Source organism: Tamandua tetradactyla, chromosome 12, assembly GCF_023851605.1.
Source record: "Tamandua tetradactyla isolate mTamTet1 chromosome 12, mTamTet1.pri, whole genome shotgun sequence".
NCBI classification, from domain to species: Eukaryota; Metazoa; Chordata; class Mammalia; order Pilosa; family Myrmecophagidae; genus Tamandua; species Tamandua tetradactyla.
The window spans coordinates 10,595,426-10,614,380 of NC_135338.1; the positions used below are offsets into that span (position 1 = coordinate 10,595,426).

The 18,955-nt window shown below is 44.4% G+C and overlaps 2 protein-coding genes across 10 annotated transcripts in view; one reads left to right on the plus strand and one right to left on the minus strand.

Moving 5' to 3' along the window:
• ATG14 (autophagy related 14) overlaps window positions 1-6,570 on the plus strand; it is a 47,870-nt gene extending 41,300 nt beyond the window's left edge. The window contains exon 11 of the mRNA XM_077122569.1: window positions 3,602-6,570. Coding sequence (XP_076978684.1) covers window positions 3,602-3,908 — 307 coding nt within the window. The 3' untranslated portion in view covers window positions 3,909-6,570. The remainder of the gene's footprint in view (window positions 1-3,601) is intronic.
• FBXO34 (F-box protein 34) overlaps window positions 1-18,955 on the minus strand; it is a 154,617-nt gene that overhangs the window by 18,433 nt on the left and 117,229 nt on the right. For 6 of the 9 annotated variants that reach the window (XM_077122564.1, XM_077122568.1, XM_077122567.1 and 3 more), the window contains one exon: window positions 10,380-18,314. The exons of the other annotated variants lie outside the window; for them this stretch is intronic. In XM_077122564.1, coding sequence (XP_076978679.1) covers window positions 16,181-18,304 — 2,124 coding nt within the window. In that variant the 5' untranslated portion in view covers window positions 18,305-18,314 and the 3' untranslated portion in view covers window positions 10,380-16,180. Of the gene's footprint in view, window positions 1-10,379; window positions 18,315-18,955 lie in introns of those variants that run through there. 9 annotated transcript variants of the gene reach the window in all.

The window sequence follows — 18,955 nt, forward strand, 5'->3', positions numbered from 1 at the left end:
AAGTGCCAGTTTCCCCACGGTATAATTACTGCATTCACCCTTCTACCAACTAATGAGCAGTTTTGGTGGAGATACTTTGAAACCATGCAAATATCTGTTCCTCATCAGAATTTCCCCCTAGGTTTAATAGTTGTTGATGATTCTGATTTGATCCAGTCTTTACCAGTTGGCCTTCAGCGTTCTACTATCAGCATAGACTCTGCCCGTACCACCCTCCCCCCATCCCCCACCCCCGCTTATCATTTTTAAGTTTTCTCTGATTGCATTACAGGGAGAAACGTGGCTTTGGAGAAGAATCTAAGAGAATTTTACATTTGATTTCAGCAATAGACAAAGCTTTACAGTTAAGTAGTGAGATTATCAAGCAGCGAAGAAGTATGTGGTTATAGGATCTAGGCACTTGAGCAATTTAGCTGTAATTCCTTCCAGATAAACCCTAGCATTTTTCACAGAGATAATTCTGCTTTTTCACATATAGAAATGCAGTATGACTCAGCATTTCACAGCCACAGCATCTGCAGCTCTAGGACTAGTTGCTACAATTGAGGGAGGAGAACTAACATTATTATGATTGCCAGAATTTAAAAAAATGATGGGGCAACATGGCAGAGAGCTGGTAGATCTCAAACTTAAGCAGTTAGGAAGGACGGGCACCAAGGACTGAGATTTGAATCAAGGACTCTGAATGTGGGTGTCCAAGGGGATGACGCTTAGCACAGGGACAGAAAGGCCCAGCACAGCGTCTGTCCTTCTCTTGTTTCTTTATATTCTCTCTTCTTTGTGGGTGTGGGACCCTAGTTTAACATGGGAGACAGTGATAAAAAGAAGGAAATGGTTGACAGAAATAATGTCAGGGACACAGCAGGTCTGTCCCTTACAGAAAGCAGCATGAAAGCAGCTCTGACTGAGTGTGGAACTTGAACTTGTAGTCTAGATAGTTTTTGAAAATAAGGTGTTTTGTAAAAGAGACTTTTGTGCAGCTAAAAAAGCATTTTGTTGCCTTGACCAATAGAATAAATTCCGTGGATGATCATGAGTAAATGAATACTCCGGCTTCAAGATCTTGAATAAAAAGTAATCAGTTAATTCAGCTGAATTTAAAATTAGAGGAGCACTTTTGTAATCTTTAGTCCCCAAAGGCATTAAGTGAAATGACTTAATTACTCTGTGAGCCATGCCTGTGCTCTGGGAGAGAGACACTGAGAAATGCCCCAGGAGCCTCTGCAGGGGGTCTCTACGTCTCCTCCCGTCGGTTCTCAGAAATGTAGGTTACTTGTTGGAAACGAAATTTTCCCATCCGATTGGCCTCTTGGAAATTGTCCATTCCTTCATTTTTTTTTCATTTTAAGTACTTTTTTGAGCACCTGCTCCTTGCCAAGTCAGCTCTGCTCTGAGGGACTCCAAGAAAGTGGGAATCTTCCTGAGTGGAGGAATAATGGTCTTCTCACTTCTGCCCATCTCCTGGGAAAACCCTAAAAGAGGGGACCTAGGGAAAATGAGAGAGCCTCACGTTTAGTAAAGGAAGGCGCCTAGCTGAGGTACTTAAATTGTTAGGAGACATTATTAGTAGGCATATGGCACGAGGAGAGCAGGCTGGGGTAATATGGGATGGACAGGAGGCAGGACACCAGTTAGGAGGTGATGCCCATGTATTGGGGACCTGAGTTAGAGCAACACACTGGAAATGCCAAAGGGGCTGCTTCAGTGATGACAGGTAGCCTGGCAACCCTGGGTGTGGAGCAGCAGGGCGGAGGGAGAGAGGCCCGGCTAGCGTGGGCTGTCCATCTGGAGGCTGGCTCAGATGTCTTAGAGAGGGAGAGATGATTCTGAGGGGTTAGTAGACCCCAGGAGAGGTCTAGCAGGCAAGAGTAAATTTGGGAGTTGAGCTGGAAGGAAAAAGAATCTGGGCTTTGGAGGAGATGTGTTTGCCAAGGAAAAGAAAAAGGGGAGGGAGAAATATAAGGAAACAGAAAAGGGATACTCAGGGTGAGGGTACTGGTCATGGTGTCATAGGTTTATTTGAAGAATAAGGTTTCAAGGGAAGATCAGGGGAAGAAGGAAGAAGATTGTGGGGAGAAGCCCCCTCCTAATTCCCCCTCCATGCCACATGACTTCTCCTCCGGTGAAGGCCTGCTGGGGAGAGGGGCCATCTGAGGTGCTTTGAAATGGAAAGTGCTCACTTGAGACCACGGGGAAAACCTGTGTGTAAATCTTTCAGTTCAGTTGCTACCTATAAATGGTATCCCTAGAGACTGCGGGGAACACTGCTAGCTGTTACTATTGCTGTTTCAGCTAGGAAAAATGAAGTCTGCTTGACCCTGGGAAAAGTGAGTCAGGAGGTGCAAAGCTGGTGAAGGTGCATTGGAGGCCAGCACTAAGTTTTTATTCCAAAGGCTGTAAAGAATTTTGGACCCAAGACTGAAATGTTAGGCTTCACAATTCTGGGATATTTCTAATTACTGTGTGTTACTTTTGTTAACATCTACCATTTTCCCCAAAGTAGTTATCAGTGAAACCCTTGGAAGTACCAAGGTTTTTTTTGCTGTTCTTGGGAGCAGCGGCAGGGAGGTGGGACTGCTGGAGAGACTCGGTCCCACTCTATGGCCAGCTCCAGTCCCCTGGAGGGCAGGGGGTGGGGTGACAGGACATGCCTCCTGGCCAGGAAGAAAGGCCGAAGCACCTGTGGGGGGTGGGGGAGGGCTCTGCAGGGTTCCACAAGAGCAGCACTGCGGGAGGAGCCGCTGCAGAGATGAGGCTGGAGGAAGGGGTCATTGGATTTGGCGGTGACGACATCATTTGGGACCTTTGGTTAATAAATTTTTCTCCTGAAATATAGTGCAGAAATATGCTTTCTGCCAGTTGAATACATTCTAAATAGTTGTATCTCATTTTATGCCATACATGTGTCCCTAGAAAATAGTGTGATGTTATTTAAAAATGCATGCGGGAGCCTGCTGTTTACAGAAATTTTGCCAACATGCATATCAGCGTACTGTTTCTCTCTTCTGGGTCTTAAGAGTTTAAAAACTGGGGGCTTCCACAAGGCAGGATGTATCATGCTGCATATTTTTCTTTGTATACCATTCATTGCACTCATTAACAGACCGGTGTGTACATCAAGTGACTTTTTATCAGAATTGGCTTCTTGGCAACGCTGTGTATGACTCCATCAACACTGCAGCTGTTCACGACAGTTTTGGAAATCATACTTCGGGCCAGCCTGGACCATCTCAGTCGATGTTTTTTGTATTTTTGTGTTTTGCCCTTTGTTGAGGGTCTTCACAAAGTGGGTAGACTTGAGGGGAAGTGTGGGGCCGTGGCATGTGCATCACTTGGGTGCAGTTCCTGGCTGGGTGAAGGAGGAGGCCAGGGTCGGCCAGCAGCGAGGGCGGCGCAGTGGGGGCGGCGCTGCAGCGAGGGCGGTGCAGTGAGGGCGGCGCTGCAGCGGGGGCGGCGCAGAGGGGGCGGCGCAGAGGGGGGAGCAGCGCGTGGGGCCAGCCCTGGGCCCTGGGCCCCGGGCCCCGTGCCCTGCCCGCAGCGTGGCCTTGTGGGGCGGGCGGGCGGGCGCGGTCTTTAAGAGGCCCTCACTCTCTGCACGCAGGTCGGGACCCTTCGAAGTGCTTGCAGACCTTGAGGAGTCCATGGAGTTTGTGGATCCCGGAGTCGCTGGAGAATCTGATGAGAGTGGAGACGAGCACGTCAGTGACGAGGAGACCGACCTGGGCACGGACTGGGAGAACCTGCCAAGCCCCCGGTTTTGCGATATCCCTTCCCAGCCCGTGGAAGTCTCCCAGAGCCAGAGCACCCAGGCGTCCCCACCCATCGCCAGCAGCAGCGCAGGCGGCATGATTTCCTCAGCAGCTGCCTCTGTCACCTCCTGGTTCAAAGCCTACACCGGACACCGCTAGTGGGCATGGACAGACAGATGCCACATGTGCATCCAGAACATTCTTCCACAACACAGCAGTGAACCTTAACCTGCATAGCTAGGATAGTGCCTGGAACCGAACAGGGGGAACTGCTTGTTTTCTCTCAGGCAGGGAGCCAAACATTTTTGCCAGGTGGTCTGTGGTGACGAGTGACATAATAGAAATGGCTAGACCCATGATTGTGATACTTAATAGGCCAGAATGGCCCTTGTCCCTTGTCCCCAGTGCAGTCTTGGTGAAAGAAGGACCTGTGCATGCAGCCATTTCCTGGTTTTGTAGAAGAAGAAATTCATTGGGGTTCCCTCGGGTCACAGGCCATAGGACCCCAGAATCTGCAGGGATGGGTTTATGTGTCAGACCTAGGATGCTGAGACTGTTCCTGAACGCTTTAATTAAGTGTTAGAGGTTGAATCACAAGGAAGTGATTCTTGATTTTAGGACTTGAAAGATAAAAACTGTTTTAGCATGAGTGTTTTTATGCCATCACTTTTTGTACAGAGAACCAGAAGGCATTTTTGAAATATTTGATTTTTTTTTTTTGTATAGTTTGGTCATCTTGGATTTTTAGGTCAAGGATTTTGGTCTTGTTTGGGAGTAGGTGGTCTGCTTTGGGGGTGGGATTTAGTTTGAAAATTATTTCATTTGTGCTGCATTACCATAGCTTGTCAGAAATTCTGTTTTGCTTTCTCCCCACAAACCAAAGAAACTAAGGTCCTTTCCCGTTAGGACCCACATCTGTCAGTGAAAGATATCCTAGATGCAATAATGTCCTAGAGATTTTAAAACAAGATTCTCTTGTATTCTGAGGGAAATCAAGCTCATTCTCATTTAGGTTTTTCAATTCCTGCCATCCACATTATTTTCCTTTGAAATTGAACTTTTCTCTGAGTAAAAATAAGTCGTTATGATCGTTCCCTTGTGTAAACTAAATGCCCAGTTAAAAGCCACTTAAGTGGCCTCTGGTCATTCTTCCACTGTCCAGTTTTTGTTTGTGTTTTATCATCTTACTTGTTTGTTTCCTAGAGGTCTTGGTTGCTCTGAGGACACTACTTTTGCTCAGAAATACAGAGTAGATACTTGTAGCTGATACTATTCTTCTCTCCTAGGGAAAGCTCAGAGATAAAGAATCTTCCCTCTCCAAGAGAACATTCTCAGCTAATGTGTCTTGACATTCTCTTAGTGACAATCTTATAAGAAAACTAATGAAAGAGGCATTATGTACAAATATGTAAGTAGTGTTTTTATTTTTAATAACTGCAAAAAAAAAAATCCTATGAAAAATTCCTAACAAGCATTATTACCATATCTTGTTAGTGTGAATAGCATGATAGTACCTCAGGTCATTCAGAGGTCTGCCCTGTCCTAGCTCCTTTTCTCATTGTAATTATTATAGTTGATCCTTTGCCTCCAAATCCGAGGTGCTATATAGCTTTTGCTGTTGGTATGTTTGATGTTTGGTAGAGTTTTGGATAGAGTTGCAGGGAAGAGAGTTCATTCCTATCCAGGAGTACCCGGTTCCCTGATTTTCCACTCAGGGAGCAGACAGACTTGCCCTTGTAGGCTCTTACACAGCCCGTATGTCTGTTCTCAGTGCTCAGCTACAACTGCTGGATCTGCATTTTACCATCCAGCTCGGCGGGTCATGGAGAGCGGGTGTGGTAGACCTGAATATATACCAAGTGAACTGAAAATCCCATGAAATAAAAATTGTCTAGCTATTTCAGACCCAAAGAAGGAATAGCTTAGTCTCAGGAAGATGGGATCAGACATGGAAGCTGGACTGCAGCTGCGAGATGCATAGTAGTCATGGTGTGCCCAAGTGAGCCTCCTATGAAACCATGAACGTGAGATGAAGCTCAAGACAAGAATCCAGATATCGCAACTCATATCTGCGGTAACTCAATAAAACTTACAAGGATATGGGAAATGTAGGGATTGAAAAGGGATGTATTTTCTTGTTAATATCAGCTAGAGGCACTTTACTTAGGGGTGAGTGATCAAACCCTTTAGTGGTTTTGAACACCAACATACTGGCTTACATTGCTGAGATGTTTTGGTTTTCATTATTTTGCACTGGATCTACCCTGTAAATATTCTTAAATACACATTTCAACCACTGTTTTTTCTATTCTTTGCTGCTCATTAAGATCTTTCACGTAGGTGCCAGAACCACACATAGACAGCTTGTTAAAAAAACTGGAGCTGTTTTTAAAACAAAAAACAAAAAGCCATAGCACTTGGTCATAGTTTCCATTTAAAAATGACATATTGAATCAAGTTAATACTAATAAAAATGTACAGGCACCAAATAGGCTGCTGAAAATGGTCTGTTAAAGACTTTTTTTTTTTTTTTGTAATGGAATATAACAGGAAAGTTTTGCACATCTAAAGATTAAGGGGAAAAACAGTATGTCAACATCGAGTGTAACAGGATTTATTTAAAGAGTCACGTACAGATATTTGGGAAAGAACATACAGTGGCATGCTGTTAAAAGAACTACAATGTCTGAGAATCTCCCCACAATGTCACGTTGCAGGGATTTCCCTTGCTCTGCGACTTCTAAACCAGTTGAGTTATACAAATGTTTTCTAAACTTTTATTGTTTTACTGCAATAAATCTTTTAACAGTACAACATAAAATGTATGTCATTTTTCAAGCTCTGTTCATTTCTATTACTACTTTGAGGGTAACAAAAATGAGATCTTAAAAAGTATTTTTTATGAGTTTGAAATTTTTGCCAGGTAAGGAAAAAAGTCTATAAATAAGCCTATTGATAAGATCATGGTGGTGACAGCGATTCATCTTTAGCAAGGCAGGGACACGGGTTGCTTACCAGTTACATCTTTCTCTGAAGATGCATTTTCAGGGGGTGCAAGGGCAGTTCAATGGTAGAATTCTTGCCTGTCATGATGGAGACCCGGGTTTAATTCCCAGCCCATGCACTTCCCCAAAACAAAACAAACGGGAACAAAAAAAAATTCAACAAATGGTGCTGCAATAGCGGGATACTCACATGGCAAAAGAATGAGATGTGACCCCACCGTACAGCATACAAAAAAAAAGATGCATTTTCTCGGTAGCCATCATAGGGTTTATGTGGCCTGCAGTGACTTGCTGCCTTGCCTTGTCATTCCCAGGTGACAGCCCTCTTGGAAGAGAGCCTGCCTTGACTTTTGCAGACCAAGAGAAAGGGGAAATGTTAGAGGTTGGAGGGCTTGTCAGACTGAGAGTAGAACTGCATAGCTTTGGAGAAACTTTTTTTTTTTTGTAACCAATCTCTCCCTGTTGGAAAGTCTGTATCTTTCAAGTTGTATTATTATGGAGAGGAGGCAGCTGCAGGTGGAGGGGTTAGCAGGAGTGACTACTGTTGAATGGCTGGGTGGCAGAGAGAAGTACTGAGCAGCTGCTGCTCTGGTTGTCCCGCCCCTTAACCAGAAGTAGGTCTGCCAGCAACAGGAGGAAACATTAGGGTTCCCAAGAGGATGTGAGCCCAAGTCCCTAGGACTGTAGTGTTGTCATCTTTTAGTTTCAGTAGGTAGCAGTTAGAACCATGTCCCTGTCTGTATATAAGGGGAGATCCTCTGCCCCCAGGTAAGTTATGTCATGGTTGATGCAGGAATCGGGTTGAAGCAGATGAAAAATACTAAGGATAACTTTGTCAGTAGATTAGTGGTTGGGGAGGGCATTTGGGTTTTTGATCAAATGCACCAGGAAATGTGAAAGTGGTCTTGGGCAAACCATTGCAAAGCGCAGCCTCCCGGTGAAGAAAAACTACCACTGGCTCCTTCATACCAATGATCTGATGAGGGAAATATCCCGGAGAAATGGTCCCACAATCTGCTTAGAGCTACATAGATGAAATGGAATCTTCCTAAAACCAGAAACCACCAGTGGAACCATCTTCTCTGGAAGAAGGGGAGATGGTAAAAGAGCAGGGGCCACATCAGTGACTTTTGTTTTTTTTTTGGGGGGGGGTGGGAGGAACAAGGGGATAGTGGGGAGGTGGGTAAGGGGTGGATCTGAGGGAAGAATCTGAATGGTTCCTTTAAGAAGCGACAAATTGGCCAAAGGTATTTGGCAGCACTGGGTAAGCGCTGAAAATGGTCTAGAGCTAGTTGAATGAAGACATCTAAGGCACTAAGGGTCCTGAGGCCATGGCATGGCCCTTGAGATCCACTTCAGGTTGTTCATTATCCCCTCCTTTGTTTGTGGCTTTTCAGCATGTACTCTCTGACTTCAGAAGACTGCCCGGATTTTGAGGGGTGAGCTTTCCTACACCAGCAGCTTATTTCCCTAAATTTAAAAACATCAGGGAGATGTTTCTGGAGCATAAGCAAGAATATGCCTCCCAATCCAAGGCTAATTAAAGAATGACATAGAAGAGTATATCTTCTGTGATCAGCAATTTATTAGTTGCCTTCAAAGTAAGGAGGATGTATCTATAGGGGGAACTAAACCTTTCTCCTAGTTTAGGGGTCACTGGTTCTGGTTTGAATTGGAAGTTTTGCTGTCTGTCCCCTTGATGGCCTTTGAGAAAAACCTTCCTAAGAGCTTTAGAGTTCCTGCAGACTGATGTGATAACACCAGGCCAAAACTTTTAGCTGGTGGTCCTGACGGGGTGACCCTCCAGCCAGAAGCATCTCTATCACCTGGGAGGTTGCAAGGTCTTGGGCCCGATCTTAGAATCAAACTCAGAACTTCAACAAGAGTCCGGGTGATGATTCATATGTACGTTCATGTTTAAGACACACTGCTCTAGGGCAGCACTGTCCAATAGAAATTTATTATATCTTAACTGAAGATACCCATAATATTTCAACGTGTAAGTCATTGTGAAAAAAAAAGATATTTTGCACTCTTTTTTATGCTGTCTTTAAAATTCCATGTGTGTTATTTTACATTTACAGCGCATCTCATTTCGGACTTGCCAATGTCAAGTGCTGTAGAGCCTGGCAGGCACCTTCCCAGGTGTGTATTTAGGGCTTCCCAGGCATTAACTTTTAGGAATCAGGTTCCCTTATTTCCCAGGCATAGAGGAAAGGGAAGGGGATTTTGCTGGTGGCTTTTGGGGAGCTGAAGGAAAGCTGATGGATGGATTGCTCAAATATAAAATAATGACTCCAGTCCAGCTTGAGATTTTTCACTTAGGGCTTTCTCCGGATATTTCATGTTTGCCCCCCGCCCCCAGGTCTACTCCCTCCCCTTCTTCATCCTGTTCACTGCCAGGGAGACTGAGCTGGGTGGGCTGTATCAACAGGCTCCGTGGTTTCTGACAGGGTGTTTATTCCCGGCTCCTTCCTTGCCATGTCTGTGTTAGGTGAAAAATCAGTGCTGACTGGACAGTTTTTCTCTGTCCTTCCGGTCCTGGTGACCCCTCATGTCCGTGACCCAGGGAGCTTTACAGAATACTGATGATGCTCAGCCCCCACCCCCAGAGGTTCTGATTTAGTAAGTCGAGGGCGGGGCCTGACCACTGGTGTCTTTTAAGCCACATGGGTGAGTCTAACATGCAGCCAAGATTGAGATTCACTATCCTGCACAGTAGCAGTCCAGGCAGTGCAGCCTGCATTGGCTGTTGCACTTCAGGAGGCTGTACCCCTTGGCCCTCCAGCCATATGCCTCTATGTGGGCAAGGAACTGGACGGCCAAGGGGCAGGCTTTCCTGGGACCTGCATTCCCCTGAAGACCATTATCCAGGTTTTAAGAACTCCGGGGTCCTTTCCCCAGCTCTGGCCTTCAGAAAGATCTCTTAAGCCTGAGGGGTAGATATAAGGTATAGAAAAGAGGCTGGGATGAGTGAGGGACAGGGCCAGGGGTGGGAAGAAAAAGGGGGTGCAGTGCAGGAGGGTTCCTAATTTGTATTCTTGCCTGGGCTCTGCAATATAGGAGAGGGCTTGCCCCTGTATCTACCCTAAGAATAAACTCTCCTTTAATTGTCACTTGTGTGCCTGCTCTTTCTGTTAAGCCCCTGTACAACGCAAAGCGTCTACAGAGCACAGATTGGAAGAAAAATTGGGGGGCCTGAATCCAAAACCATGGATGAGGGAAAGGTCACGTGAGAGGCCCCTGCTTGAGCGCTGGGGCTGCCAAGACACCACATCTGCTTCAAAGGAAAGCAGATCAGGGCTGGGTGGAAGCAGACTGTTCAAGGCAGGTTGCATACCCTATAGAGAAAGAGTGGCATGAAGGCGACCACCTCAGTCCTAGGATAGGGAAGGCTGGTTGGTCAGGTCTGGCTCCACCCCCACCCTCACCCTCACCCCAACCTGAGACTGATGGATGCAAATTCAGGCTTATGCAAATGGAACACCTCACACCACAATGCGTAAGGACAGATAGTTTGGAAAACCAATTGATTTTTTTTTTTGTATGCTATATTCCCGGGGTCATATTTCATTCCTTTTCCATGTGAGTATCCCATTATTGCAGCACCATTTGTTGGATTTTTATTTGTTTTCCTTTCTTTGCTTGTTTGTTTTTGGGAAGCGCATGTGCCAGGAATTGAACCCTGGCCTCCCGCGTGGCGGGCAAGAATTCTACCACTGAACTACCCTTGCATCCCCGGCAACCAGTCAGTTTTGATTCTCCTGTTTGAAGAACCGTATCAACTTCTGTACTACTGAGCAGACATCTGAAACTGGGCTACCACTCCATAAAGCAGCTGTTTGGTTCTCAGATACAGTAGGGGAGGAAGATAACAGAAATGAGGGAAATAATTTAGCACAGGTGATTGTGCTCCAATCGACTGGGAGAAGGAAGATGGGATCTGCTTTCCCCTAAGACCCCATTTTTACATGCTGCACATCATTCAGCATAAGCAGCTCATCTTGCATGACTTACCACATGCTGCACACCACCGTACACATTACAGAGAATTCTTTTACTGTGACAGGCACAACGGATTTTCAAGAGTCATTTTATCTATATGCCATTTTTCACGTAAATTCTAACTTTAGAACTTAACCCCTGCTGTTTTACCATTCCAAAGAAAAACAAAACATTTAGTAGAGGTTAATTTTTAACTAATTTTTATTTATAGCCCACCTTATTTCAAAAAGAATTTGAGACAAACTGTTCCAAAAGTAATTTGTTCTAAGGCCTCTTCTCTCTAAAGAGTAGATGGAGGCATTGGGGGTGGGTGGAGAGATAGGCTTCGTTTTTGTTTTTAAATAGAGGAACATTACCTCTCCCATCTTGTTGCAGTGCAAAGAATTGTCATTTCTCTGCATCTGTTCCAGTTCTTTTCCTCCACCTCACTTACCAACTATGGTGGCTTCTACTCCACTGAAAATAACACCAAGGTCAAACCACCTAGGCTGGTGGTGCTGCTAGATCATGGTTTTGCTTAAATGTTAGGTATAAATACGCTGGAAGTCACCCAAGGATGCGTGACCACAAGAATGCTGTTCCACTGAAGTTATGTGGCAGTGGCCAAACGTAGGGATGGCATGCATGTCAACACAAGGGACTGCATGTTTCCCACACGGATAGTTTGAGCCAACTCAGTCAGAGACTGCTTATTCTAGCTTATTTGAACACAAAGGAAAAAAAAGGATGAAAACTATCAAATTCCTTAAGTGCCAGGCCCTATGCATGATAGAGAATACATTTAAACATGGCATTCTTATCGGTGTTCTCTGCATCATATGGCAAGAAAGGCTTTGGTACGGGTGTGTATATGATGTTTTTGAGGCAGACTGAGAGATGACATACAATGAATAACCAGTCTGCTGAGTGAAGGAGGAATGAAGGCAGTTGAAGCCACAGAAAACTCCTGGGAATACACATAAAAGTAATGTCTTGGGCTGATCTGAAAAGACTGGCAGGAAGGTGCTGCCAATTCTGAGTAACATGGATGACTAGACTAAGCCCAGGAAGTAGACTCTCATCTCAGGTCAGGCCATAACCTCAGCCCCGTGGCCCTTCTGCAGTCAGCAAGGTTAAACCAGCCACTGGCAACAATCGAACCCAAATTATGCAAATACAAAATCAATAGAGTAAAACCCCTAGGCCTTACTGATAATTTTGTCTAAGAATCACCCCCTGCCCCCATGAGCCTCTTTTGTTGCTCAGATGTGGCCTCTCCAAGCCACCTTTGGGGTGAACTCACTGCCCTCCCTCCCTCCTCCCAATGTGGGACATGACCCCCAGGGGTGTAAATCTCCCTGCCAATGTGGTACCTGACTCCTGGGTCCATGAGCATGGACCCGGCATCATAGGAGCGAGACAGCCTTTTTGACCAAAGAGAAATGAGACCAAAGAAAGTCTCAGCCACTGAGAGATTTCAGAATCGAGAGGTTATCCTGGAGGTTATTCTTAGGCATTATATAGATACCCCTTTTTAGTTTATGGTGCATTCAAGTGGCTAGAGGGAAGGACCAAAAACTGTTGAACTGTGTTCCAATATCCTTGATTCATGAAGAGAATCATTTAACTATATGGCTTTTACAATGTGACTGTGTGATTGTGAAAACCTTGTGTCTGATGCTCCTTTTATCCATGGTATGGGTAGATGAGTTAAAAAAAAGGGGGGGGATAAAAAGGTAAATAATAGGGGGAGATAAAGGGTAAAAATTCAGTAGATTGAAATACTGGTGGCCAATGAGAGGGAGGGTTAAGGGGTATGGGATGTGTGAAGATTTTCTTTTTCTTTTTCTGGAGTGCTTTATATGTTCTAAAACTGATCGTGGTAAAGAATACACAACTGTGTGATGGTATTGTGAGCCACTGATTGTATAATATTGTTGGACTATACATGTGTGGATATTTCTCAATAAAATCAAAAATAAAAATTAAAAACACTTGGCCTGCAGTGGGAGCTTCTCTTAAGCAAGAAAGCTCCTCAAGGACCAGTTATGACCAAAGGAAAAGATCCTCCAAGAGCCCTTTATCCTGCCTTTAGGTTTCTCACACTGAATGGAAAACCTCCTTACGGCCCAGAGCAGTCAGAACCTACCAGCACCGCTCATTTAAGATGGCCACTAGAGTGGCATGGGAGCTTTAGGGAGGTATGCCCTGGGTGAGAGGCACTGAGGGTGATGGCGGGAGAAGCTTCCTCTCCATGCCTGGATTGCAGCAGGGGAAGTAGCTCCTATATATGATAAATCAAAGGGGACGCACGGTGGTAGATGTACACAGGGTGCTGAGAGGCAGGGGTGCGTTTCCCAGAGGAGGTGCCTCCTGAGCACACAGCCATCAATGCATTTAGACAGAGATTATGGGAATTTCTGAAAAAATCTTAGTCATGACCATTTAATGCCAGAATCATTTGTCAAAGGCCTAGAAAAAAAAACAAACAAATTTTAAGCTTAACCCTTTTTCTGTTTACAATTCATCCCTTCCTTGGGTCTCTGGTTGCACCCACTGGGTTGGGGAGAAATTCAAACTGCCAGAGACAGAGAGGAGCTGACTCTTCCTTTCCCAGGTTCTGATGTTTCTTTTACAGGTAAAATTAGGGCTTGAAGGGGTGGGTGTAAAAAACTAGGACAGGCTTATCAGACCCTCTGAGCAAATGCTGAAGGGAGGAGGGCAGAGTGGGAGGGTGGGAAGGCTAGGGTCCCGATGCCCAAACTGTTATTTTCTTCCTTTTAGTCTATAACCCTATAGCAATACAGGAAGGTAGACAGCACTGAACTGTTGCAGGAAACAAAAAGTGGGGTTTTCACAAGCTTGGCATTAGAGGGCCCTGAAGCACAGTGTCTTTTTAAGGGGAAAGCTGCATTGGTCTAGAAATGAAGATCAGAGAAGAGGTGGTGTTCTCTGATGAACCCTTGTTCTCTTCTGCTAAAGTCCTCTACCATTCACACAGACAGTGCTGGTAACCAGGTCCAGCCCCTCGGCTCAAAATGGGACATTAGTGATTTCAGAAGGGGCCAAGAGCTGCATCCAAGGACGAGCTCAGTACATTCTTACTGTGCCTTCTGTTCTTGTTCAGGTCAGCCCCTCTCACAGTTAACAGCTTTATGTTTCACGTGAAAACCAGAACAGGAATGGCTGACTTGGGAAAACAAACCAAGTTTGTTTCCTCTCTGCCCACACTGGGCAACACAATCAATTAACAGTGAGAGCTAATATTTACTGGGCACTTTCTATACACCAGGCTGCACACTAAGTACACTGTATGCATTATCTCATTTAATCTTCATAAACCATGAATAACTTACCTACCAGGGAAGTACCATTGATACTGCCAATTTAGAGCAAACCAAAGGGAAGTAAAACTGGAAAGCTAAGCCTAGAGACTCTAGGGTTTAAAAGCATCTTCCAGCATACCTTGAATTGCAGTGGGTTCTAACTTGGTATTGTGAAGGAAAAGCAAGCTGTCCTCACCCTCTCCTTACTCCTGCACCACAAAACAAAGCCAATGAGCCAGTAGGCTCCAGTTTAGCCCAATGGAGACAGATTGTATAACAGCAAGATGCAATGTTCAGTTTCAGTATTCCCTTTTGAACAAGGGAACAATTATTGTCTAAGCATAAGGGCAGAGAAGGCCAAAACAGACTCCAGTGTGGAAGCCACTCCAGTCCGAGCCACTACCTCAGCCTCAGGTGTGAGCTAGCTCCACTGACTCCAGTCCCACCCTACTCTGCCTGGCAGACCTCATGCCTGGCCAAAGCCTGCTCAACCCTCACAGCATCCACCTTTGGAACTATTACAGATCTCACACATTACTTCCATATCAACACCACCCCCAACGTTAACCACTGATTCCCTACAGCCTGGAGGTTACACAGGTCACAAGGTTTTTTTGCTGGGCACTTAATTTCAAGCCAAGCTAGTCGTTAAGTTCTCCATGGCAGGTTCTCTGGGGCCCAATACCTCCCAATCCCACTAAGCATCACATGATCACAGTCTGAGTAAAACTTCAATGACTTATGAATGATTAATTATGCCCGGACAAGTTGTAAGAACATCCAAGTTAATACCCAACAAGAAATACAGTAGATGTCTGGAAGATAAACTTTAAATGTATTAAAAGGCACTTAATTCAAGAAGCTGGCATTAAGTGAAAATGGTCTCTTCTTGGTGGCAGAAAAAAACATTTTATCTCCCCTCTCTGCCTAACAACTCAAACACTTAAAAAAAAAAAAAATCTTAGACTCAAGTCACAAAATCTTTCAATATCACCCTTAAAGGGGGTAGGCATATTTGCAAAACTCAGATCCCATTTAAGATGCATGTTTTTATTGAAGTTAAAAAATTTTTTTGTAACCAGACAGAAAGATTAAAGTAGACAAGGATGTTATAATCTGACTATATATGACATTCTCCTTCTTTGCGAATCACTAAAATATAACAAAGGATTTTTCTCTATCCTAATCTTAAGGTTGTCCAGTTAAATCATTATTTGGTATCCTTTGAACAGGTTAGCCTCTTAACTATTTATTGTTTCTTCTCAGAAACATTTATATATTATACAGGAAACATTCATAGTTTATTTGGGAAATTCTTATTTTATACAGGATGTACAAATTTGAGACAGGACAATAAAAAACACACAGTTACAGCTGCAACGCTATTCTAGCTGCATCGTGGTGATTATGTTGTTCAGTCAGTTGTCCATTATATACAACTGGATTTTTAATAATATTATTTACAGAGGGGCCAAAAGCATTCATCTAAAGGTAAAGGCGCTCACGTTTAATGTGCAGTTTCCATAGCCCTATGCACACACAACAATTATATACACTGTAAACACCACAGGGCATGAAATCCATTTTTGACCACAAACATCATTCTCACAGGAGCAAACACACAAGGTCTATAATAAGGTGCCTGACTTTTCCTTTTCAAGCAAACTTTTCATTTAAGAGGGCTGCTGTTCGTTTCACTGAACACTATCTGCTTATTTCAAATATGGTGCCAGTGATGGAAATATTTCTGGCACCTTTCTGGAGAATGCCTGCAGAGTCTGCAGTGTACTCTTCTGATTATCCTCGATGGGACATAAATCTTCATTCTTTGAGAATAGACGTGACTTTTTTAGAAAACAGCCAAGTGAATCAAACTGGAATACCACCCTGGATCAAATGGGAAGTGCCACTATAGAGCAATAATAAGACCAATTTTCTTGTACAGCTTGTAATTGCAACTTTAAAATGCCAAGCAATGGCCGTCCTGGTGGAGTAAGATTTCTTGAGCATGACTGTGGAGACTCTGAGAAGCAAACAGTCACTTGATTGGTATATCTGGGTAATATGTTTGCAGAGTTTTAAAATCAGGTTTTTTTGGTTGCCTCTCACACAGACCTTAATATTCCTCTTCAGTTTCCGTCCCTTTTGCTTTCTTATGGATGGTCCGATTAAAGCTGTGGCAGGCAGGGACCCAGTGATTGTCGTGAAGCCCCAGCTTACAGCCAGGGAAACCCTTCTGAGACCGATGGCAGCACATCCAGTATCCTGGCCCATAGGGCAATGCCTGGCAGTAGGGCTTGGGGTGCCACCTGCACAGGGACACGTCCCCTTTCACATATTTTTTCTTGCACTGCTTGCAAGGATCCTCTCTATAGCGTGGATCTCGAACCCAGCGAGAATCTGCTGGCCTGATGTTGTAGTATTCAATGATAAACTTAAAATAGCAGCAGGTACATTTAAGAGCCACTAAACTCTTGGTGGGAAGTAACCTGAAGATTTTCACCATAATGTGGTGGGGCAAAAAGGCCATGTACTGCTGAGGCTCCAAAAGCTGCTGGATTTTAAACCTGGTCTCCAAAAAGTCGTGAGACACCTGCTTCTTCCAACCGGACGCCTCATGAACCGGTAATGTACCTTCCACAGAAGACGGGGACGGGACAAATGGCTCAGCGGAAACATTCTTTTCCTCGGATGCACAGCCACCCTCTTCAAGCTGGCTGTCCTCTGAAGACTCTTTTGTTGTGCTTTCATTCAACTGGGAACAGTCCAGCTGGCCCTGATCAGGTGGCAAAAAAAATAACATCCCTGGAAGTGGGTCTTCACAGGGGTTTAAACTAGAAGGTTGGTCTTTCTCGACCTTGGACACAGTGATGCTAATGCACAAAGATTCTTTTCTTCTTTGATCAGGATTTTGGCTAGTAAGTGGCACAAGATCTCTACTTTTAAAATCATTAGCATCGGTGGGCAATTCAGTGGCTTGGGGACAGGTGCGAAGAGGAAAAGGTAACCCAACAAGCTCCTCTGTCATTTCCACAACATAGCTATTGCGGTTTTTCATGGTAGTTTGCTGACCTGGCTCTAATTCTGCACTGTCCATATGGAAATTCACATCTGCCGGTAATGAGGGACAGCTCTGAGAAGCACTGTCCCAGGGCCGGTCCCCTTTTGGAGAACAAGGGTCAGCTCTAGAGGGGCTGCAGTCCACAGACACAGACCCCACAGGATTCATCTGAGTGTCAGCTGCCTCCAAGGCACTGTTTTCTGTTTTGCCTTCATCAGCCTGAGTGCCATTTGCAAGCAACACCCGGCCCACATTCCGACGGAAACTGTTATTCCTCGAGAGGCTCCCAGGCTCACGCTGGTTCTGCTGTTTCAGACACTCTGACTCCAGTCTGGCTACCATGTCAAGGACCCGTACTGGCTCACTCTGTGGTTCACCAACCTCAGGATTTCCCCTTTCTGTGGGTTCTTCACAGGCTCCCAGGGTAGAGAAGGACTCAGAGGCTGGAGGTACACCTCTGGAAAACCTCACAACAGCAGATGAGTTAGTGCAGCTTTTTGCACAACTGGCTAGCAGAGCACTGGCTCTTTGCTCAAGGAAGGCCACCATCTGTATGACCGACAGAGGCCTCCCTGCATAGACTGCATCCCCACTGTCACTCACATAGTGCACAGAGCAGTGCTCAATGCCACATGCAAAAGGCTCAGGCTGGGGGCACCTGCTGTTGACTTCCCTCATCCTTTCTAACTGTATGTTGGCTTTTTTAAGATCTCCTGATTTTTTCCTTCTCTTAGTAGCTCTCCCATCAATATCCCAGGAGCTTTTTATCTTCATAGATCCTATCCTATTGCTACACTGGTGGGCTGCAAAGAATGCAATTTTCTCCTTGGTATTTCCCGGTTTCACAACAGCCCAGATATCCAGTGGCCCTTCCCCTTCTTCGCCCTGGTGGATTGTCGTAGGTGGGGCATTCTTTTTGGTTTTAACACTCAAGCTGCTCTCTACAGGACTCTTCCCACTCATACTGCACAGAACATTTGGAGAGATGATCCCAAAAGGCTTTCGAGATGAAGCTCTACTAAGAGAGGCTGAAGGAAAGACACTTGGTTTCAAGTAACTAGCTCTGCATTTTTCATCTTTTATACCCCTGTGGTGGCTCATAGGAGTTCTCAGAGTCTCCCTGCTGATTTCCAGAGGTTGTTCTTTCTTCTGGAGTTTCCAGTATGGCTTTAGGTGCATAACAGAGGGCCTACAAGAAAGAAATAATATTGACTAAGAAACTGATTTTGTCTTTGGATACTTTTTTTTTTAATTTAAGCTCAGATGGCTCTAAACAAGTAATAGAAACATTTTCTACCAGTTCACTATCAATTCCCTCATTTCAGCTAGTTTTTAAAGCACAGACTAAAAATTAAAACAAAGCAAAATAACCACTTTCTATGGTATATAGGCCAGAAAATAAACTAGGTTAGACTGAGTGAATTTTAATAACTGACAGTTAACATTCTATGCATAAAATTAGTCCTTTACTTTTAAAGAAATTTGAACCTTCTGAAAGCATCACAGAAGTAAACAGGCATTGTATAAAAGAAAGGATAGTTTAAAAGGAAATCATCCACGATCCCATCCTAGTAGGTAATTTATCATTATTTCTATCTAGGTCATCACAACTAGCATTTTAATCATTAGACAATACGTCAAAATTGTTATATTCCCACAGACAGGTATCTGTACACCAATGTTCATAGCAACAATATTCACAATTGCAAAAAGGTGAAGCAACCCAAGTGTACAGCAACAGATAAATGGATAAATAAAATGTGGTAAATAAAATTTGTTTGGCTGTAAAAAGGAATGAAGTTTGGATACCTGCAACAACATGAATGAATT